Here is a 22,175-nt window from a genome sequence, read left to right on the forward strand (position 1 = left end):
CTGCCAAGATTCTCCTCCCCAGTGACTCATGTGGCACCTTTCCCCTGTGATGTGGTCGGTGCCCTAATAAAAGCCTCTACTTTAAACAGACCCTTCTGCTCCCCTGGTATTGTGCCAAGCGGGAGAGGCTGGGGCCCCTGCCTGCAGAGAGTGCAGTGCCACAGCGGTGCCCACATCCAGCGGGACTGAGGCCCCATCATGCCTCTGCACAGCAGTCTGTGGCTGGCAGCTGCTGCAGATACTGAGCTGCCAGCCCCAGGAGACAGCAACAATCCAGCTGGGAACACCGAACTCTCACCCCCAAGGAACCAGGCCTGGCTTTCTCTGTACACTTTTATTGTCCAAATGATGAGGGGGGAGGGGGAGGAATTTGTTCTCAACCCTCTCCAGCCCCAGGGCTGGGGCCAGTGCAGTTTCAGTGCAGACAATCAGACGGGTTATGCCCCTCGTATTATCACAGTTCACTCTACAGGGAGAAGAGAAGGGGCTAGGGCCCCGTGGTACCTTTCTCAGGAGAAGCCCCAGGCTGCAGGGGTACAGTGCAGGGGATCCCCTTACAGGTGCTTGAGCAGGATATGGGGCAGGGGAGGAGGCAGGCCTGTTACAGCAAGTGCAGCATTAGCGTTAGGGTGCAGGGGGGCAGATAGTAGGAGGGGGCTGGCTTCCTGGGCAGCAGGTAGTGGTCTGGGATCACTGCAGCCAAGACCTGGCAGTGCTGAGCCTTGACCAGGGACTGCTCAGCTCTCCTTGCCTAGCTTTAGGCACGGGCAGGGCCATTGGAGCCTGCCCCCTCGCCATGTGCCAGCACCTAGCCCCAGCAGGAGCTCCCTCTGCCCAAGCTCTCGGCGACACATCCATGGCCTTGGGAAAGCTCTCAGAGGCAGGTGGAAGCGACTCAGTTTCTCCTTGTGCTTAGTGAGTCCCTCAACCATTTGGCACCAGGAGGATTAACACCTCAGCTGCTGGAAGGCAGATTTTTCCCAAGGCCCCATATTGTCCATAAAGGTCAGGGCAATAGTGGGCCCAGGCCCCGCCCCCCAACCTGCATGGATTTCTGCTTCCTCCCCTGCCTGCTGCGGTGCAGCTGGGGAGCAGGCTGAGCACACGCTCGCCTGGCCAGGGAGGGTCGTGGCAAACAGCTCAGCAAAGCCCTGCTTAGGCAGTGACCACCTCACCGTGTGTCCAGCGCCCCGAGAACAGCAAGGGAGGCGTCGGGCCGCACACAGACGTGCCTTCTCGCTCACCGCCTCAAAGGCCTTCACTGCGGTGCTCCCAGCTGCACTGTACAGGACAGGGCAGCCGCTAAGGACCCTGCAGGAAGGTGGTGCTGATCCGAGGGGCTCGGCGGGTTGTAAAGTGCTACGTTGAACCCCCCAGAAGGAGCCTGCAGGGAGACAAAGGCCGGCTGCGTCGCAGTAACAGCAGCAGCACGTGCAGGGAGACACAGGAGAGGCAGCAGTGCAGGTGGTTGAGCCAAGAGGGTGGGAGCCAGCGTTTTCCCTTCCTCCCCCATACAGAGCAGGCTGTAGCCCCACCGAGCCGCTAGCAGTGCTGGGGGCCAGGAGCTGGGGCTGACTCGGCAGCGAGAGTGTCATGGGCCTGGTGTGGCTGTGGGGAGGGGGCTGCCCCAGGGCCAAGGCTCTTACTGTTCCATGGGGCTGAAGTCATAGCAGAAGTTTAAATTGCTGGGGGACTTTGGGACGGGGGGTGGGGCGTCAGGGATAGGAACATTCTCCAGATCCAGCAGGTGCAGCTTGAGCTCCATGGAGAGCAGGATGTCCAGCTCGCTCTGCGTGCGCTCACTCGTCATCTCCCGGCCCAGCAGCACATTCAGGCCATCTGTCCACAGGCAAAACTGAGGAGCAAGCAAAAGCATGGCTCAGGCTCACGTGTAGTCACACCCCAGCCCCTTGCTGAGCCAGCCATGCAACCCACCCAGCCCCTTGTCCCATCTCTCGCATCCCTCCCTGAGCCGTCTGCCGCATCCATCCGTCGCTGGGCGACATCCCAATCCACCCCCCGTCGCACGTGCGCCCCCTCGGCCACACCGCTGCCGCACAACTCTGCAATCAGGCCAGGTGGGTGCAAAGGAGCGTGGTGCAGCATGGACCGGGGGAGGGGGGCTCTGGCACCTGGGTTTTTAACTGTCCAAAACAACTTCGTGCAGCCAGAACTGAACATGCCGCTCAGCCCACAGCCGCACAGACGTCTGCCCCCAGGTCTTGGCTATGGGCAAAGTCACCCTGGTTCAACATCCATCCTGCATGGAGGGCAGCCAGCTGGAGTGACTTCTCAGGGCAGGGTCTGTGTTAACTCTCCTTCCTGGAGGGTGACTGGAGCACACCCTCCACTTCCCCACCCGTCCCCCAGTGCATCCCCTTCGCTGCATTCCTGTCTTCGCCCACTCCATGGTGCACCCTCCCCCCCTTCACACCTTGTTCCAGTTCCACTCCCCTGCCATCTATCACCACCTCTCTCCCTCCATCCTGTCCCGATCCAGGACCAAGTCCCTCTCCTCTCAGCCGGTGCCAGGTTCCCCTGTCCCAGTCTGATCTAGACCATGCACATCACCTCGATCGGTCCCACAACACCCTTCAACCTTTGCTAGTCCTGGCAACCAGCCGCCCCGAACCTCCAGCCCACCCTGCAGGCTGGCCAGCGGGGCTCACCTCATAGCGAGTGGGAGCAATGAAGTTCAGGTAGTACTCCTCCACGTCATAGCTGATGGAGAAGGCCAGATCCAAGACATCCTGTGGGGAAAAGGCAGGGGCACCTGAATCTCAGGGCAGCCGCAGCGAGGCCAGGAAAGGCTGTGCAGGGCCCAGGCAAGGCAGCAGCCAGGGCTGTAACCTGCAGTGACAGGTCACAGGGCTCATCCGCACAGCAAGTCGCTGCATGTGACCGCAGGGCCCCAGCCACGCCAGGACGTCAGCGTGCTGCAGCAGCATCCACATGGGCCACTGTGTGCAGTAACTCTCAGAGACATTACGTCCCTCAAGAGCTGCCACGCCTACACACGACGTCAGCGACCCCCGATCCCCAGGCTGGGAAAGTCTGGGTCAAGGAGCTGGTGAACAGCACAGCCAGGTCTCCCAGGCCCCAGGGCAGCGCCTGGCTCAGCCCCTCCTTGCTGGGTTCTCATTCTCTGCCCCGGGCAGGTTTCACGCTGGGCGGGTGTGACACGCTCCCAGTGTCTACACAGGACAGCTGCCAGCCCTGCATGGGCAGAATCAATGGCTGTCCCTGCAGCACGTGCCTGCCCAGATCTCTGCGCTTTCTTTGCGGGCAGGGACTGGCCTGGCTTGGATAACAAGGAGAGGGAGGCAGATCGACAGACAGACAGACAGCTCGCCTGCCCCACCCCCAGGACCCAGCCGACAGACACATGCACATACAGAGGTGTGGGGAGGGAGTTAGCGGCTGGGCAGGGAGCAGCTGCTGACCTTGTTGTGCTTCCCGGAGCCCTTCTCCTTCATGTGCGGGCACTCCCTGCCAATGAGCAGCTCCTTCATGTCCGCCACGGGGACTGAGGGACACAGAGGCACGGCAGAGGTGCTCAGCATAGCCCAGCATGCTCCCCAGCCAGCACCCCCCAACAGCCCCGCCCCCACCTGCACAGGCAGGAGCCCTCCAACCCTCTGGGCCCATGCCCCTGCAGACTCGAGCCCCGAGGGAACCCAGCAGCCGCTCAGTGCGCACAGCTCAGCACGGCTCTCGGCAGGACCAGCATAGGCAGGAAGGCAGCCCCGTAGGTGCCAGCCAGGACGGGGTTATTCAGGTGCCCAGGCATCGCCAGGAGGTCTCAGACCCAAGGCCCATCGACCCAGTGTCCTGCCTCTCACGGTCCCCAAGACCAGCTGCCTGCGAGGACAGTGTCCGAACCCCCAGTAGTAGAGGGGGACGCTTTGCCGCCATATCAGCTCTCCCCTGCTGTCTCTCAGAGATCAGCTGAAGCCCCAAGGCAGGACATTTCATACCCTGGCCAGGCTGAGCGCTGCCAGTAACGCTGCCAGCTCCGTATTCTCTCCCCCGGGGAATCTTGCGAAGCTCTTTGCCTCAGCAGCTCCCTGTGGCCCTGAGTTCCCCGGGCAAGGCCAGCCCTGGGGAAGGGCAGGGCCCGTTATCGTATGGAGCGTCCCATGGCTCAGTCACCGAGTGTCCCTGAGCCCCCGACTGCTGCTCACCCACTCAGCACCCAGTGATCACGTCCCCTCTGAGGGACAACCCCCCTCGTGGTGTCACGTACTCTTCTCCGGCAGGCTCTCGATGGGGGGGCTCTGCACCCCCAGCTCCACATCTCCGTAGTGCAGCACCTTGTGGTTGGGCGACAGGCGGCAGTACCACAGCTTGTCTGGGACGGGAAGCGAGCAGCAGTCAGCCCCTTGGCTCGCCCAGGGGCGCGGGAACAGGGCCAGAGTGTCCAGACCCACCCCCGTCCCCACCTCCTCAGCGCTCTTGACCAGCCTTGCCCCACACACACCCAGGCCCCATCCCTCTCTACCCCCAGCCCAAGAGCCCATCCCCTTCATGCAGGGCAACTCCAGGTGTGACCTCCATTGCAGTGACCTCACAAGAACGGCCATACTGGGCCAGACTAATGGTCCAGCTAGCCCAGCGTCCTGTCCTCTGACAGCGGCCAATGCCAGGTGCTTCAAAGGGACTGAACAGAACAGGACAGTTATCGAGTGGTGCAGCCCAGCATCTGGCAGCTAGAGGCTTCGGGACACCCAGAGCTGAGGGTTGCAACCTTGACCCTCCTGGCTCTCAGCCCTTGATGGACTGATCCCCAAATTTAGCTAATTCCTTTCTGAACCCAGCTGTAGCTTTGGCCTTCACAACATGCCCTAGCAACGAGTTCCACAGGTTCACGGTGCGCTGTGAAGTGGTACATCCTTTGCTTTGTTTTAAAGCTGCTCCCTGCTAATTTCATTGGGTGACCCCTGGTTCCTGTGCTATGTGAAGGGGTAAATAACAACACCTCCTTATTCACCTTCTCCACACCAGGCATGATTTTATAGACGCCAAGAACCCCTGCACCAGGGTGTCAGAGCCCAGAGCATCCACACCCCACCCCGTCGTGCCAGGACACAGTGCTCCCCTGACCGCAGGCCCTCCTCACCCTGTCTGCGGCGGCTGCTGATCTTGCGGAAGAGCGTCCCCTCACAGAGGCGCAGGAGCCGTTGCTGGCGGATCAGCCCCAGGAGCTTGGGCTTCAGCCTCTCTCGCAGTTCCCTGGGGAGAGAGCCAGATGGGACACAGGCAGCTACACCCCAAGCACAGCGCCACGCCGCCTCCACCCCCGACGCTCACAGCCGGGACCCTGAGGCCCCAACTCACAGAGCCCCTTGCAGAGCTGGGGGTCCCCTTCTTTGAGGCTGTGGCTGGGAGCAGCTGTGCCCTGGCCTCTCTTCTACTCACAGCACGGGCGCAGCCAGCGTCTCCTCCTGGTGCATCCTCTCCGTCTGCCGCAGTCGCAGGATCTCGCTGTAGTTAAGTGCATTCACTTTGGTCTTGAACAGCTCCAGGGAGGTGGGTTTGAGGGACAGGGTCCGGGTAATCTGCTCCCGTACCACCTGCAGCACCTGTGGGCATTTGGAACCGTCACGGGACCCTGCTCCACACACCCCCTGTGGGGCACACGGCACCAGCAGGGGACCCTGCTCCACAGCGCAGATCCCTCCAGAGCCCACTGCCCAGAGAGACCCTGCCCGACTGGACACCCTGCTCCATGGCACCGTCCTGGGTGGCCCCTGTCCCCCTCCCCCCCCAGCAAAGCTCACCTTGTCGAAATCCTCCTGCGCGGCACGCATCTCCTTCCAGGTCTTGTTCTGCAGCTGGATGCAGATACAGAAGAACTCCTCAAAGAAGTGCTCCTGACCGAAGAACATGAGGTAGAAAGCCTGGGCCGTCTCTGAGCCTGAGGCAAGAAAGACACAATGGGGCCAGGTTCCCCTGGTCTTCTGGGAAACCTCAACAGCTGGGAGGGGGCAGAAATGGGGGCCACGATGCTCACAGGCTTCAGCTGCGCTCACCCCCTAGCCCAGCCAGGAGCCGTGATGCCCACCAGTTTTGGCTGTGCCCACCCCAACCCCAGCTGTGGGGCTCTGGCCAGGCTCAGGGACAGACTCGAGGGGCCGTGCACTCACATGGTTCCCCCACATGCAGGATCTCGCAGAGGGCCAGGGTAAGCTGGATGCTGCTCCGGGCAAACGGGCACTCGTGTTTATCTTCACGGCTGCTGTTCTCCAGGACAAACTGAGAGACACGGGCACCATCACAGTTCCCAGAGCGCACACGCCCCGGGCAGGCAGAGCCGCCAACGAGCTGTCTGAGGTGGGGTGGCGCTCAGGGCTAGCGAGGGCAGGAATGGGATTCTGTAGGGCCAGCGTACCCTCTCCAACCCCAAAGGCTCCCACCAGCTGCACAGCAGTCAGGAATCCCAGCAAAGGGATCCCCGTCCCCCGGGGCGGGCAGGTTAGAATTCAGCTGCAGCGAGAAGTCAACAGGGAAGCTTCGTGCCCCAAAGCAGCCCGGCTCCCTTGGGAACCGAAAGGAGATGCAGCTTCTCCGCTGAGCCCCTGCATAGACAGAGACCCATGGAGAAGTGTTGGAGAAGGGACATGGAGACTAGCCCATCTCTCTTAAAGGCACAGTCAGTCGGTATTCTACAGGGACACCATGAACTGTTTATACTGGCCTCTTGGCCAGCCCCAGAATTGGCACTACAGTGACAACCTTTCTAACAGCAGCCTCCAGTGATGGGACCGCGCGGAGCCCTGCCGCAGTCAGTGGATGGCGTGAAGCTATCAGGCACCTGAGCTGCATTTAATTTTAGGTTTTTCAAAGATTCACAGGTCCCAAGGCCAGGAAAGACCACTGTGCTCATCTAGTCTGAGCCCTTGCACAACACAAACTGGAGAACTCAGCACTTTCTTTTTCAGGAGATTCACCCACGTTTCACGCCTGGTGTGGCATCAAGCCAGCATCCTGCTAAGTCAAGGCTCCAGAGCTCTCTCATGTGACACATGTGAAAAAGACATTTAAGCTGTTCTATTGCTGCCAAACCAGAGATTTGTAGCAGCCCTGAAGGCACCTCTCCTTCTGGAGGGCCACGGGCAATTTCTGCTGCCCACCCCAACCACTTCAGCACAATAGTGGGACATGGGACAAAAACGCCGCCAATATTTGTAGCCAAAGTGCAGTTGCTGCTTTCCTTGCTCTCCGAAACAGTGGAACTGGGTTTGCTCAAACCCCTCCCCAGCCTCAGGCAGAAACCTGGCCCGGCAAATACCAGCCTGGAAGTTAGCTGAACAGCTGAGAACGTTCCGAATATCTGAAAAATGGCCTGCAAATGGGAAGGCCCAGGCAGTCCTACCTCTATGTGCCACTGGCTCCCCACCTACAAGAAATCAAGGCTTGTTTACACTTGAAAGTTAATTCAGATTAAGGTAGGGTGTGAATTTAAAGTGAAGTAACTACTCCTGAATAGTTCCCCATGTAGACAGACCCTGCGAGATGGGAGACACTCACCCTGCTGTAGGCGCTGGGGCAGTGTCTGGAGAAGTAGACCATGTTGTCCAGAGCCAGCAGTCCTGGGGGGGTGCGCTGCAGGTCCTGGGCGGGGTTACTGTAGTTCTGGGAGGACACAAGAGGACGCAGTATATAGTCTACGAACAGCAGGTACACGCCCAGCGCTGTCCCATGGGCTGGCGATGGCTCCAGAGAACTGGCTGCGCTAAAGCCCGGTTTACCCACGTGGGGAACGACAGGCAGCCAAGTGAGAACCTAATGAGAGTTCTGCATCTCTTCATGAGGACGCACAGCCCGGGCCATGACCCTGCCTCCCGCGTACTGAAGCAGGGCTGTCAGAGGGCAGGCTGAGCTTAGGGGGCATCGAATGGATCCACGCAGCGCACAGAAGCAGGACTGTCATGTGTGGAAAAGAGCTGCCGTTTGTCTGTTCTGCATATGCTGGTCCCAGCCTGCCTGTGCTGGGTGCCCAGGACGGACGCAGGACCCGAGTCCTCCAGTGATCTGCTGGCAGCCGTAAAGGATCCTGCAATCACACATGGTGCAAGGCCACGGTCCCTTGCTCTCCAGTGCTGGGCAGGATGAGACAAAGCCCTGGCTGGAGCAATTACTCCCTGAGGAGACGCCCTTGGGTGCCTGCTCCCAGTGACAGCAGCCGCAGGCCTCCAGCTCTCGGTGGACGGCAGCGCTGAGGCACCCGTTGGCGTATCGATCCAGCTGCAAGGGCAGGGAGGGGCTCTAGTGGCTGGGGTCTGGGCCGGGGCCTGCAGTGGGGACAGAGCCAGGAACGGAGTCTGGGAAGGCAAGGCTGACATGTCCTGTGGAAGGGGCAGAGGGGCCTCAGGGGTGGACAGGACAAGGTGAGAAGGGCCCTGGGGTGCGGAGACAGTTGAGTCTGGAGAGGACAGTCGCGCCACTGCCTGGGGTCCAGGCCCGAAGCCCACGGCAGAGGGGTGGGCGCTGAGCTGCCCTCGAGAGGGGATGTGGTTAGACCCCGTAATCGAGGGCGAGGGCTCCGGGAGAAGGACACATGGCTGCTGCTCTCTCTAGGGCTATATCCCCGCTCCCTTCCCCAGCGTGCACTGCTCCCACCTTCCTCTGGGAGCTGCCGCCCACACGCCTGTCCCAAGGGCCTTGGCCAGCACTCCCTGGGACAAAACCTCCGCCCGCAAGCCCAATCCCGAAGCACCTGACGCTGACAGACGCAAAGTGCTGCTCAAAGCTGTCCTGCGAAGGCAAGAGACACGGGGAGTGGGGGCCGGCAGTGGAGGAACCAAGCGTCTCTGCCTTCGCGGGGCAGCTCTCAGCAGCTCCTAGCGCTGACTGCTGCCAGGCCGAGTGCCGTGTGACGCCAGGTCGAAAATACACCTTCAGCCCTCTGGGCAGTGGCCAGGGCCGTTCTCCACCTCCACTCAAGGAGCCGCAAGCAGCCGCACCTGCTGGCAATGGGAAGGTGTGGCCGGCCGGGGCGACTCACCTGGAAGCCCAGCTTCCGGAATTCCTTGGCACACAGCGAGCGCCGGCGATCCGTGCTGAAGGCGCCAGCGGAAGGCTCGTTCTCCAACTCGAAGGCGCTTTGACGCAGGGACTGGAGAAGTTCCCGTTGCTCCTGCAGGGAGAGCAGGGCCCAGCCGACGCCTCAGTCCAACCCTAGTGAGGCCAAGGCAGGGGTACCACCCCAAATCCCGCCCCACGGACCTGCTGGGAAAGGAATAGGCCGCGCCAGCCCACCCCAGCTAACACCGCCCCCCCCCCCCCGCAGCCAGCAAACAAAACAGCAGCGCTGTGCAGGTCCCAAGCCAGGAGAAGGGAGTGAGGCCCAGCTGAATGCTCGGAGATAGAAGCACATAAGAACCCAAGAAAGGCCACACTGGGTCAGACCAATGGTCCATTTCGCCCAATGTCCTGTCTTCTGACAGTGGTGGTGAAAGATGCTTCAGAGGGAGTGGACAGAACAGGGCGATTTATCAAGTGACATCTCGTCATCCACTCCCAGCTTCTGCAGTCACTCAAGGCCTGGGGTTGCGTCCGTGACCACCCTGGCTAACAGCCATTGCTGGACCGATCCTCCAGGAACTTAGCTAATTCTGTTTTGAACCCAGTCCTACTTTTGGCCTTCACCACATCCTCTGGAGGCGAGCCCCACAGGTGGACCGTGCGCTGTGGGAAGACGCGCTCTCTTGTTTGTTTTAAACCTGCTGCCTGTTAATTTCATTGGGTGACCCCTGGTTCACGTGTTATTCACTTTCTCCTCCCCAGTCACAATTTTATAGACCTCCGTCACATCCCCCTGCAGCCGCCTCTGATCCAGCTCTTCTGAGATAGGTTTTCCAGCACTGGCCGGTTCCAGCTGTGGGTGCTGAGCACTCAGAAATGCAGCCCCCATGATACCTCGTTCCTGCATGACCTGGGCACACCTGGCACAGCCCAGCAGTGCCTGCTTCTGGCAACAGGAGGCAGTAGCTCCATCTCCTCCAGCCAAGCAGGAGTGGAAGCAAAGGGTGCTGCTATTGCTCAGTGGAGAGAAGAGATCCAGGAGAGAGGAGATACAGTGGCAGAGGAGAGGCCGGCGCCATCTGGGACTGAGCTCTCTGGGGCGTGGGGAAGGAGGGCAAGAACTGGCCAGGGGCAGGGAGGGTGGGAGATGCTTTCCGGAAGAGGGGGGTCAGTCCCGGGGAGGGAGAGCACTGAGGGCAGATCCAGGAGAAGGGCAGAGCTCACCCGACAGGCCTGTGGGGGGGGAGGGGAAGGGGCAAGAAGAGCCCGTCAGACCTGTGAGTAAGGGTCCATGGGGGTCCGCATCCTCTGCTCCAAGAGGTTGAGGGTGATGGACTGCAGCACGTAGAGGTAATGGGCCATCTCATCCCCCATCGGCTCTGAGGCGTGGATTATGTTCTACGGAAGACACGGAAGAAGGGCAGTCGCTGACCCCAGCCCCCAGACTGGAGCCCACGGGGCAGAGCCTGTCAGATGTCGTCCCTCCAAAGGCACCGCCCATAACCCTTTCCGAGGGCAGGGGGCTGGGCCAGTGCCAGACACAGCAGGCTGGTGGCTGCAGGCACACAGGTGCGGGGGAGGGCAGAGCAGCACTGGCGGGAGGCATGGAGCCATGGGGAGCTGGCGCAAAGCGGGGAAAGGGTTACAGAAACACTAGAGGCCGGGGCTCTGGGCACACATACCTGGGCGGGGGGAGGGGGACAGCAGGGGGGGCAGAATGCACAGACAGTAGGGGAGGGGCACGGCCCCTGGGGCCAGGAGCTCTCTGCTTTCCCACCTTGTGAACAAACTGCCGGATGTTCCTCTCGCCCAGATAGCCCATCATGTCCTAGGACGGGAAAGAGCCAGTGAGACACGCAGGCTTCTCCGCGCTCCGCCCAGCCCCACCCGCTCCGCAGGCCCCAGCTCCCCCCAACCGCTGGCCAGTTTCTTCCAGACACCGCTTGCCCCAACAAGCCATTGGGCCAAGCGCTGGGCAAGACCAGCTGCCCTTCCCCTGCTGCCCCAGGCAGGGCAGGGGAGGAGGAAACAGGCAGGCTCTGGAAGGGACCCAAGCATGCAGGGAACGAAAGCATCCAGAGCCCGACCGTCTCCTGCTCAGGGGATGGGTCCAGCCCAGCTCGGCAGAGAGCCGAGGGGCGGGCACAGGACACATGGCAGGCTGCCCGCGCCTGACCCCGCAGGTCGGCCCGCCTGGGTCTCTGCTCGGGGCGATGGAGTGGCACCACGCAGGGCGGTGAGTGCTGCTGTTTGAAGGGCAGAGGTGGGGCAGGCAGAGTAACGGCTCATACCCAGCCACCCTGTCCCGGCCCTCGGTCACACGTGTCTCCTTCCACGGCAGCAGGAGGAATAAGGATGCCGAGAGCCCCTCCCCCGCAACAACAGGGCAGCCCATCCTTCCCTCCCCCACCACGTTTAGCGCCTCCCCCATCCTTGGGCCGCCCTTCTCCCAGGGCTCCCAGTGCAGGTTGCAGTCCAGTGTCTGCTCCCACCCTCTGGGCAGCCAGACTGCATTCCCCCTCACCCCCAGCCCCACAGTTACCCCCGGGGCACAGCTGCTCTGGGGGCCCGTGGGAGAAGGGCCAGGGGACCTTACCCTCCTCTCTGCCGTGCTGGCATTCAACAGCAGGGCGATGAGCAGCGCCATGGCTTTGAGCTGCAGCTGCTGGTTGGTCCTAGGGGCAAGGAAATGAGTCACTAGCCCTCAGGGTGGGCCTGGGCTGCCCCCCCGGCACCTCGTCTCCCCTCCCGGCTGTCCCCACCGGCCCTGCGCCACCCGTCTGCACACAGAGGTCAGCCCACAGCGGGGAGCTCGGCCCAAGCCAGGTATAGCTCAGGGGACGTCCCACTGGCCACTGGTGCCAGGGCACAGGAGGGCACATAAGGGCAGAGGTCTCCCTGCAAAGCGTGGACCCGAGACCAAAGGGCATTCAGGGGCCGGGAGAGAGAACTGGGGTAAGGGGGGACAGAGCCCCCTCCACCCCAGCTGATGGTGCAGAGAGAAAAGAGCCTCGGAGGGGGGCAGGGTGAGGCGAATCAGCAGAGGGGCACCCAAGCACCTGCTCCACACTGGCAGAGCTTAGTGGGAGGGATTTAAACCCAGGCAGGATGGGGAGCTCCCCCCTCTCAGACACTCTGGCATGAACTTCCTGCCACCCAGCAATGCAGACAGGGGCTGCTCCAGAACTGGCGAGAGAGAGCCCAGCAAGGAGCGTGTGCGTTTGCCAGCCCACGAGCGCAGGGCCAGCAGCGTCGGGGACGAGGAGTGGCGCTGGCTGGTGGAGCTGAACCCTGGCCGGGCTCCCCAGCGTTCCCAAAACCAGGAGATACCCGGATAGAATTGGATTGATTGGGGCAGGAATGTACCCTGGATATGGACTGGAGAAATGAACAATAAAGGAGAAACCAGGGGCATGTTTGCTACTCACCTGCCAGAGCAAGGATGAGAACAACCACGCCAGGACCAGCCTGGGGGGTGCTGGGAACCCCGAGACTCTGCTCTTTAAAGCCTCCCCCCCCCAGGACGCATTGCAAATCACTGGCTCACACAAGCCCCCCCGCCGGGCCAGCCAGGGATGCAGTGCCAACAGGAACTGCCACCAGCGCCACATGGACGTCGACAGCGACTTGGCACGCGGAAGGGGGCCAGGGAGCAGTAACGCTGAGGGACCTTGCAGCGAGCAGACACAGTGAGTGGCTACAGGTGGGGGGGTCTGCAGGGTGGTGAAGTCGAGGGGGACTAACAGGCCCGCCCTGTCTCTACAGGGCTGTGGTGCAGCCACGGCTGGAATTTGGGGATTGCTTGTGCCCAGACAGAGCGAGATGGGAAGCCTGGAGAAGCAACAAAACTCAGGAGGCTGCATGGAGCGACACAGGAGGACGGCGATAGGGAGCTACGTGTCTCTAAGCCAGACCTGGTGGCAGCCTGCAAACGTCTGAAGGGCGAGTGCCCACAAGGGAGAGGGTCAGAAAGCGTCACCCAGCCATAACCAAGCGCGATGGGATGCAATAATGGCAGAAAACGGAGGCGGAGGAGCAGGGGACTGGGTCAGGCAGCGCACTGCTCTCCCCAGGGAAGGGGTGGGAGGCTGGCACTGTACTTACACCTGCAAATGGGTGAGCAGGCGATCCAGGGTAACTTCATGTCTGACCAGCTCAAAGAGGAGGCGGCTGCTCAGAACCATGTTCTCCAAGATGGACAACGAGAGCTGCTGGATGGAGGCGTCCATCGCCGGCGTGTTGACGTACCTCACTATCTGTAACGCAGAGCAGCGGGACATCAGCGACACGACTAGTCCAACCACCGCGGCACTGGGGTGTGTGCAGAGGCTCAGACTCCAGAACTCTGGGAGGCACCTACTTTTTTGATGAAGGCTGGACTCAGCGTCTCCCAGGAGACAAAATCATGCTCCATCAGTTCCATGAAGGCCTTCAGGGTGTGAGCTAGAATCTCCCCTATACTGAAGCAACAGAACAGCAAACATGGTGAGAGGGGGCCCAGAAACCCCACAGAAACGCCGCTCTAAAGGCCAGGGCAGCAGGAACAAAGCCACCCAGACACCACATCGATGGGCACATTAGAAGCACCTAGAGAGACAGAAAACAGGGAGAGGGAGAGAGGAGGAGAGGGGGAATAAGCAATGAGATGAGAATACTTTGGATAAGAAATCGGACTCTCACTTAGCCCAAGAAGGAGTTTGGAGACCCAGAAAGCACCAAGAAAGCCACAGTTCATGCTAAAAATGACATTCCTGTGATGTTAAGGTTGCACAGTTAAGCATACAAGCATCAAGGAAATGCCGCCTTGTGGACATGCTCTGCAACGGAGTCACATCACATGCACATGCAGCGTTGCCGGACAGCACAGTACATTGCCTCGGCTACCTGGAGGGAGCTGAGGGAAAACAAACAAATGCTGAAAGAAAAGCCACCAAAACGGAGCTTGCGACGAAACATGCAAAGAGCTACATCTAGCCTGGCAAAGTGATGACTGAGAGGAACAGAGAAACAGCCTGCAAATATCCATGGGGTGCAACCCTCAAAGGGGGAGAGGGATCACCACACAGGAAGTAGTGAGTAGGAGCCATGGGGTGAAGAACAATGTAGGATGATCATCAGGAGATTTCCTGGCAGTGAGATCAATGGCTGTGGAACGTCTCCCCAGGGGAGGGATGTTTACAGCAGGGTTAGACAAACCTGTCATAGGAAAAGTCCTGCATTGCCAAGGCCACGGGCGGAGGCCTTTCCATTCCTGTCCTCTAGACTTCTAGAGCACAACGGTCTGTACCATGCATACAGAGAGCCTACTGCAAACGCACCCTGCCTCCACTCATTGCATGGTCTTGCCGCGGAGCGGAAAAGGAGAAGAGGTGAGGACTAGCCAGGCACATGCGTTTGTGGGGGCAGAGAGGAACAAACCTGGCGGAGAACTCATCTGATGTTGGGAGGGGCAAAAGGGAGTGAGCCCCCAGGAGCAGATTTCTCTCCCAATACTCACTCGTTCCCCTCTTCCACAATCAGGAAGAGCTGCTTCAGGCCGTTCCTATTGATGAACTCCTGAGCGAAGGTGATATCTCGGGAAAGGCTGGCAAGCTTCTTCAGGGAGTCTGACTTCACGTCCAGGTTGTTACTCTGGATCCCGCTGTACAGCCTCTCTGCCTCCTGGTCCTACCAGCCAGGAAGGAATCAGACCGAAGTCAACTCGCCGTACGAGACCAGGAAGAGTGAGAGGGGACATCAGGGACTGGGGAGCTCAGGGTTAAGATCCCAACGGGGCAAGGAGGGAAATTGGACCAGGAGACATTGGGTGAGGAGGAGGTTACACTACAGAGGGGTCAGGCCAGAGCAGTCCCATGGTGGGAGCTGAAGAGGGAAACCAGAGCTGTGCAACAAACTACTTGGTGCCTTCCCTCCATGGATCTCAAAGCACTTTACAAAACGCCCCTGGAATTTTACTGTGCTAAATCAGTATCACTAGCCCCATATTACTGCTGGGGAAACTGAGGCACAGAGGTCAGTGCCAGGATCTGTCTAGCTCTGACTCCTAGCCCCTACTCTCACTACTAGACTACACTGCCGCTCCAGGCACAAAGAGGGGAGGAGGGCAAGGGCTGGAGCAGGGAACCGCGCCAAGGAGGCAGGGAGGGGATATACCGGAGAAGTGGTCAGCCGTAGAATGCTTCCATTCTTAATCTCCGCGCGGTTCTACAATGCGACAGACAAGAAACCGGGTTAAAGACCCTAAATCCTGCAACTGGGCGGCAGCTCAGACCCAGCCAGAGGGTGACAGCGGCTGCAGAGAGCGTCAGGGCGGCCGGCCCCGGGGCACTCACCGACTCCGTGATGTACGTTTGCTGCCCATCCACGTACTGCAGGGCGTAGTGCTCGGCATTGCCCAGGTTCCACCTGCAGCACAGACCCCCCCAGGAGAGAGCGTCAGATCCCCGCCTGCCGTGCATGCCGAGGGCAGAGTGCACACACTGGGACCCCAGTGGGGAGCTGAGGGGGCAGCCAAAGAGCTTGGGGGGGGAGAAGGGATCCCACAGAGCCCCCAAAGAGCCTGCTGATTCGCAGAGACAGCCCCTCAAGGCTAGAGAACAGACAAGAGTTACTCACACGTCACAAACCTCCTTCACCACTGCAGACAGGGGCTTGGTCTGAAAACAAAGAAACACAGCGAGTGGCGAATGTGACCCAGGCATTGCCCCCGGCACGGCACCGAGCACCCAGCCCGAGACCCATCACTGCACTGCCAGCCAGCAGCGGGAGCCCCTCCACACCAGCTGGGTGGTCCAGCACCCGGGCAGGGCAGGACGTTACCTGGTTGAGTTCAATGAGCTGTGGAATTGCTCCCATCATCTGGATTGCGATTTTCACGATGTCTTTGGGGGGCGGCATGGTCTCGGCTCGCCTGCTCACCACTGTCCCAGACCCACGGCAACTCCTGGAAGAGACAGAGCGGTTACTTCCCAGTGCTGACCACTCAGACATCACCCATGTTCATCACGCCTTGAGCACCACGCCCACGAATGGGACTGCATAGATCAATGAATGCATCACAGTTACAGTCCTCCAGAGGCCCCCCCACTCTGGGCAGGGGACCAATGGGATCCTGATCATCTGAGAGCAGCCCACGCCCGCCATGAGCCATCAGCACACGGGACAGCAGCCGCTCTCCACCCAGGGCCCTCAGGGGCTACGGCTGTGGGTGTAGCTTGAAAAACCCCACTCAGCCAGGGTGAGAAGAACGCGCCCGCGGACAAGCGCCATTGCCTCCTGCACAATCCAGGCTTGTGCTTGAACACGCAGGAAGGCGGTGTCTGGTCTTCGTGGCTGTCCAGAAACCCTCCCACGCATGTCCTGAGTGCCACCAGTGTATCTTTGAGGTGGTGTCTTCACACAGCCAATGGTTCAGGCCTGGTCAACACTTAACACTTATACTGGCATACTACGTCGGGCAGGGGTGTGAAGAAAACACCCCTCCTAGCTACACAGTTTTGCCAGCAATGGCCCCAGCGTGGACACAGCCCTGTCACCAAGAGTGCTTCTGTATGAACGTAGCCCGGGGAGGCACATTGCTACATCAGCAGAAAAAACCCTTCTGTGGACATACGCTTCATGTCAGGGGCTATTGTCAGCCTCAGTTCTGTAGTGCAGACACAGCCTGTCTCCACTGCCTCAGCAGCCACTCAAGAGATTCCACACACTGCAGCCATGTGAAAACTGACCAGAGTCTTTCACTGCTCTTTTACTGACCCCAGAGCAGTAAGTCAGTTTCATTCAGAGGCCACTTGGGAAAGCCCCAGGCAAGCTCCAGAACCTACTCACAGCAGCAGGGAACTCAAAAATAAAGGCCGGAAAAGGAGTAAAGCAGCAGAAACACTCCTTACATCTCCAACAGGCAGCAGCCAGAGAGAGGGGCAGAGAATTGCCCTGATCATTGCTGCCCCATCTCTACTATCACTCTGCAGCTAGCAGAGTTGGCCAAGGGGTAGGAGAGGCTGATAGATTTGTTAAGGTAAGAGAAGTAGAGACGTTGGGGGGGAGGGGGGACAGAAAACACATGGACGGTAGAATGTGTAGAGAACAGGCAGGTCAGAGGCAGTGAGAGAAAAGAAGAAGCTGGCTCTGAAGACAATGCAGGAAGAGACTCACCACAGTATTTCAGGAAAGAGAAAGAAAAAGCAGAGGACAGACAGGAAGGGAAAAAAAGGAAGAGCAGCAGCCAGAGCAAAGTAGGAACCCACGATTGTCAAACAGGGCTCGACAAATGGACAATTCTAGTCATTTCATGGCTAATCACTGATTGATGGATTTGATACATGGTTTTTGTGCTGTTTGACCAGCTCGGTAAATGGCAAAATCCTCTGCAGCAAAGAGACCGTTAGCGCACATCTACACAGGGTGAAAAGTCCCACAGCACAGCTGCAGCTGGCCCAGATCAGCAGACTCACGCTTGCGAGGCTCAGGCTGTAGGGCTAAAATTTGCTGTCATCATTCCATCCTCCACCCTCGCTGGGTCCCAGAGCTGCAGCGCCAGCCCGAGCATCTACACAGCCATTTTTCAGCCCAGCCAGCCCAAGTCAGCTGCCCTGGGCCAGCCCTGGGTTTTTGATCCCTGTGTAGACATACCCTTAGGTTCCTACCAGCAGCATTTAAATCCCCTGAGCCCAAACTGACAGACGCTGTTCAGCCAACCTAAAGAGGAGGCTAGAGTTACAGTTTTTTCTTTTTTTAAATCTTCTCACACCCATCGGAGCAGCCACCGGTATTCGCCATTTAGTTTGGTCTTGCACTAGTGGTGTGTACGGGCTTCTGAGTATCACGTTGATGGATGTGACTTTTCTCTCTTCTACTTTCTCTAGGCCACCCTCTTTGTCTCTTCCCAGGTGGTGACTGTATCATCACTTGCCACGGAAGCTGCGTGGCCACTGCCATCACCTTACCGCATGTGATGCTTCAGGTTGCTTTGCTCGCCTCAGAGTGTGCGACGCTGCGAGGAACTCGGTGCAGGGGGCTCTAAGCTCTTCAGGGGGCATCTGGCACGAGCAGACGTGCTGGTTACGGCCCTGGCTCCAGCAGCTCAGCTCAGCACAGGGCAGGGCAGGGCAGGCAGGGCAGGGCAGGAATGTGTCATGGGCTCAAGCCCAGCTCCCTCGAACACCTGGCTGGGAGCGTATAGCTGGCACAGGGCCAGGCCGAACCTGCCGGAGCATATGCGCCCTGGCTGGGCAGGGACAGGCCGGGTAACCCAGCCCAGCCCGGAGCCGCCAGCTCAGCTACACCCAAGGAAGAGGAGTGGAGGGGACCCAGAGCCAAGGGGCAGCTAGCGAGCCAGATGCCAGGGGCCGCCCGTGGGGGACACGGCACCCCTGGGCCCTGGTCGCTGGGCCACCCCCCTCCCATGGGCCAGCCCACCGCTGGGGCCGGGGCAAGGCACCCACCGGCCACCCCCGCAGCCCGGGCACCCGCCCCACGGGGCCGGGCTCTGCTCTGCGGCTGCCCCCGCCGGCCGGCCGCACTCACCGGCCCGGAGACTCCGCGGGCTCGCTGGGACCGAGCCGCCGCCGCCGCCTGCAGTTCCGGGTCGGGGCCGCCGGCTGGGAGCGGGGCCGGGCATGCGGGCGGGCGTCTCGGTCTCCGCCCTCGGGGCGGGCGGGGCGTGGCGGGGCAGGAGCCGCTCACCGGGCGGAGACACCCCGGGGAACCGCCGCGCCGCGCCACGCCGCGCCGCGCCCCCAGGAGCCGAGCCCCCGCGAACGCCACCGAGCCGAGCAGCCGGGGGCGGGGGCGGCGCTGCCGGGAAGCCGGGCCCAGGGGGGTTACCCCCGACGGGTGCCGAACTCGGGGCGAGGGACCCCGCAGCTCCTCGCTCCCCAGCCCGTGCGCGGCGCTGCAAGGCCCAGCCCGGCCCTAGCGGCGATACTTGACCGCTACAGGCCGCTGGACCCCGGAATCGTTTCCACTCAGCCGGGCCCCTCCAGAAAGTGCAACGGGCAGGCCGGCTCCGGTGTTTGAGAGGGTCCCGCCGGCTCCGCCTGCCCGAAGCCCCAGCGGCTGCTCCGGTTGCCTGCGGCGGCGGCTGCCTTCGTCTGTCCCTCCCTGCGAACGGGGGCTGCAGCCCGGGGGAGTCCGTTACAAATGTTTGTGTTGCTCTTAGCACCTCACCCCACCTGCCTTAATACTGCGCAAAGGGCCGGCCTCGGGCACCACGGCGAACACTTCCTACTAACACCCATTGACAACAGAGAGCTGCCAGTAGCTTCAGCCGCTGCCTGCCCTGGTAGACACGACAAAGCCTAGACGGAACAGAGACACTGGAGTTATGGTTTATTACAACCATCTGTAATCCACTCACTCCTCCTTTTTGTCCCATGCCTGCAAAGCTGTGAACAGGTACCTTGAATGGTCCCTAAGAGTACGTGCTGACTAGCTGTGCTAAACAATCTGTCCCCCTTGCATTTAAGGGAGATGCTGGAAGCACTTTTCCCAGACCTGAAGAAAAGCTCGATGTGGCCCAAGAGCTTCTCTCTCAGAAATTGGTCAAATAAAAGATATTATCTCACCCGTCTTGCCTCTCCAGCTTCAGCAGTCACAGCCCAGTGTTTCTAGGGTATTGCCATATTAGTTTTTAATTCTACATTTTTTTTTTTTTTAATACAGAAGTTTATTCTTTGGGATCATAGGACTTTAAGGCTGACTGATTTCCTGGGTTGGTGTCAAAACTCTAGTTTCCTTTGATCCACCAATGGGATCAGTTGTCTTTATGAACTGTTCTGTTACCTCTCTCTCCAGCACCAAAACACTTTTTCATGTCATCACTTGTGTGCAGCTTGGTTCTCAAATATTTACTAAAGGCCAGATTTGTAAAGGTTGAAAACACCTAGATGCTTTGGAAAGATCACACTACTCAGCTAAACACCTTTAAAAATTTGGCCATATGGGCACTGTACTATCTTGTATGACATGCTTCGCAACCGCAAATTTCTACTTACTAAATATAGATATACAACCCCAAGTTAGATTAACCACCACAAGAATGCAAAACTCATGAGTTATGCACCTGAAAGTAATGAAATAAAACACACACACATTTGTGGTTCCTTTAATTTGTCTTTGTTTCTGAGCCTTTAGGGTGCGCTAGCTTTCATACTTCTGTTGTTAACTCCCTCAAAGAATCCATATATCTAAAATGGTTATACAGTCCTATAATACTGTTTTGGATGGCCAGTAATGTGATTCTCTCCCCTGATAATTAAAAATGTATTAAAAATTCTTATTTCAGTAAGTAATCCCCATCCTGCAGACACTGACATGTACCCTTTACTCTCCTTACTTCATTTGTTGCATACATAAATAACTGATTTTTCTACTCAATTGTTTAGACTTTTAATTGCATTTCATAGCCTTTTATGTAGGCTACATATTTTATAATACATTTCAGTGATCTTCATTCTGACAAGTTTATTGATTTGTAAAGGGTTCTTAAATGAATTATTCTGTTACCTCTTTGCATTGGTTGGACTATGGGCATAGTGTTGACCTCACCCAATTTGCCTTTTGGTCTTATCTCCCCTGTGTTTTACGATAGGATAGCTAACGCAGTGCGTTACCCCTTAGTAAAAACATAATTTTCTCAGCACTGAGGACACGGCCTATAATGCTGACTCAGATGTTAAATGAACCATCATCATCCATGGCTTGACAATTCTGATGCTGACTGTGTGGCTAACAGTGATTCTTCACCATAAGAGGTATTTGCATCTGCATCCATTTTGTGTGTTTGTCATGAAAAAACAGTTAAAACTTTTTAAATTAAAAGAATTAACAGAGGCCTTTTCCCCTTCCCTTATTAAATGCTTGTCTCCATTGTGTAACACTAAAAAAGACTTTGTCTACACTAACGCTTTTGTCAGTCAAACTTTTGTCCATCAAGAGCGTGAAAAAACCCCACCCCTGACCGACACAAGTTTCCCCAACAGCAGCACTGGTGTGGACAGTACTATGCTGGCAGGAGCTACCAGCGCTTGGTGGGGGTGGTTTAATTAGGCCAGCAGGAGAGCAATCTCCCATTGGTATAGAGCAGTGCAGTTGAAGTGATACAGGTATGCCGCTGTAAGATCTGTAGTGTAAACATAGGCTAAAGGTGTGAAGTTAATGCACATAAGTTACAGAGCCTTAAGTCCCAGTGTGGATGCTCTCAGTCAAAAGTAAGGTGACCTTAGTTTTGACAATGGCAGTCAGGGATACCATAGAAGATTGCAGGCATCCTTCTCCCAAACACTATTAGCCTTTGACCTGTCCTAAATATTTTAAAGTTTTGTATAGTTCAGGTGTAACCCAAAAACTTTGTTTTTAAGTCCAAAGAGAAGGAGCAATGCAATGGGGCACTTATCTTAACTCCCCTGAGCAGGGCCCTGGGTGGAAAAGCCTTTGCAATATTCCATCAATTTTGGCCTGACAAAATTATAGGAAAAGGATTAAAGTTAAAATCGAAGGTGACCTCACTCCTTGCCTCAGGCTTGCACTGGTCAGGACATTTTTCATGAGCAAAAGGCCTCATAGGCAATGTTTACACTGCATTTAAACACCCACAGCTGGCCGGTGGAAGCTGACTCAGGCTAATGGGCTGTTTAATTGCTATGTAGACATGCTGACCCTACCACCTCACAGGGACCCAGAGCCTGGGGTCAGCCCAAGCCTGAATGTCTACACTGCAATTAAACAGCCCTGCAAGCCCAAGCCCCGCAAGCCAAGTCAGCTGGTACAGGCCAGCCACAGGTTTGTAACTGCAATGTAAACAGAGCCAGTGTCATGGCAGATTCTGCTGTGCATGCAGTGTTGGCCTAACTTTACAATGATCTCCTCATAAGCACGAAGTACAAAGCAATGCCACTCTTGTCCCATTAGAATTAACCAATCAATCCACATTTTTGGTGCTTTAACCCATGCCTAGTTTGTGCTGGGGCTTGCCAGACCTGAACCCCGGCACATCTAGGCATGGCCAGTTCATAGCTCTGGTTAAGTCTCAGGCACTAGAAAGCGGGTTTTGTTTTATTTGTATCCATACCTCTATCTTAGTATTCACTCAAATCTCTGTTCTTTATTAATTTATTCTTAGTTTTACTAATTGACCACCTCAGTGCTGT

The 22,175-nt window shown here is 58.1% G+C and overlaps 1 protein-coding gene across 1 annotated transcript; it reads right to left on the reverse strand.

Moving 5' to 3' along the window:
• Positions 1-85: 85 nt before the first annotated feature.
• Positions 86-19,101, reverse strand: ELMO3 (engulfment and cell motility 3). Its single transcript, XM_067552957.1, has 21 exons — positions 18,553-19,101; positions 15,847-15,970; positions 15,643-15,683; positions 15,360-15,432; positions 15,181-15,231; positions 14,525-14,694; positions 13,388-13,487; positions 13,132-13,283; positions 11,624-11,702; positions 10,805-10,855; positions 10,303-10,425; positions 9,008-9,139; positions 7,531-7,635; positions 6,147-6,255; positions 5,781-5,917; positions 5,419-5,582; positions 5,120-5,232; positions 4,247-4,351; positions 3,444-3,526; positions 2,670-2,750; positions 86-1,855 (listed from the first exon to the last, which is right to left on the reverse strand). Exons 2-21 carry the CDS (start codon positions 15,922-15,924, stop codon positions 1,643-1,645), a joined length of 2,160 nt encoding a protein of 719 aa, XP_067409058.1. The 5' UTR covers positions 15,925-15,970; positions 18,553-19,101; the 3' UTR covers positions 86-1,642.
• Between the last annotated feature and the right edge of the window lie 3,074 nt (positions 19,102-22,175).

This window comes from Emydura macquarii, unplaced genomic scaffold (genome assembly GCF_026122565.2).
Source record: "Emydura macquarii macquarii isolate MOO-44397 ecotype Brisbane River unplaced genomic scaffold, CSIRO-AGI_Emac_v2 contig_295, whole genome shotgun sequence".
NCBI lineage: Eukaryota > Metazoa > Chordata > Testudines > Chelidae > Emydura > Emydura macquarii.

Bases quoted from the DNA above. Each gene is read 5' to 3' on its own strand.
- ELMO3 (XM_067552957.1), bottom strand. From the start codon at position 15,924: ATGCCGCCCCCCAAAGACATCGTGAAAATCGCAATCCAGATGATGGGA. The intron at 14,695-15,180 runs GTATATCCCCTC...CCTGGCTGGTAG, and splicing joins TACGGCTGACCACTTCTCCG to GACCAGGAGGCAGAGAGGCT. The intron at 11,703-13,131 runs GTAAGTACAGTG...CCTTGCCCCTAG, and splicing joins CTGCTCACCCATTTGCAGGT to GACCAACCAGCAGCTGCAGC.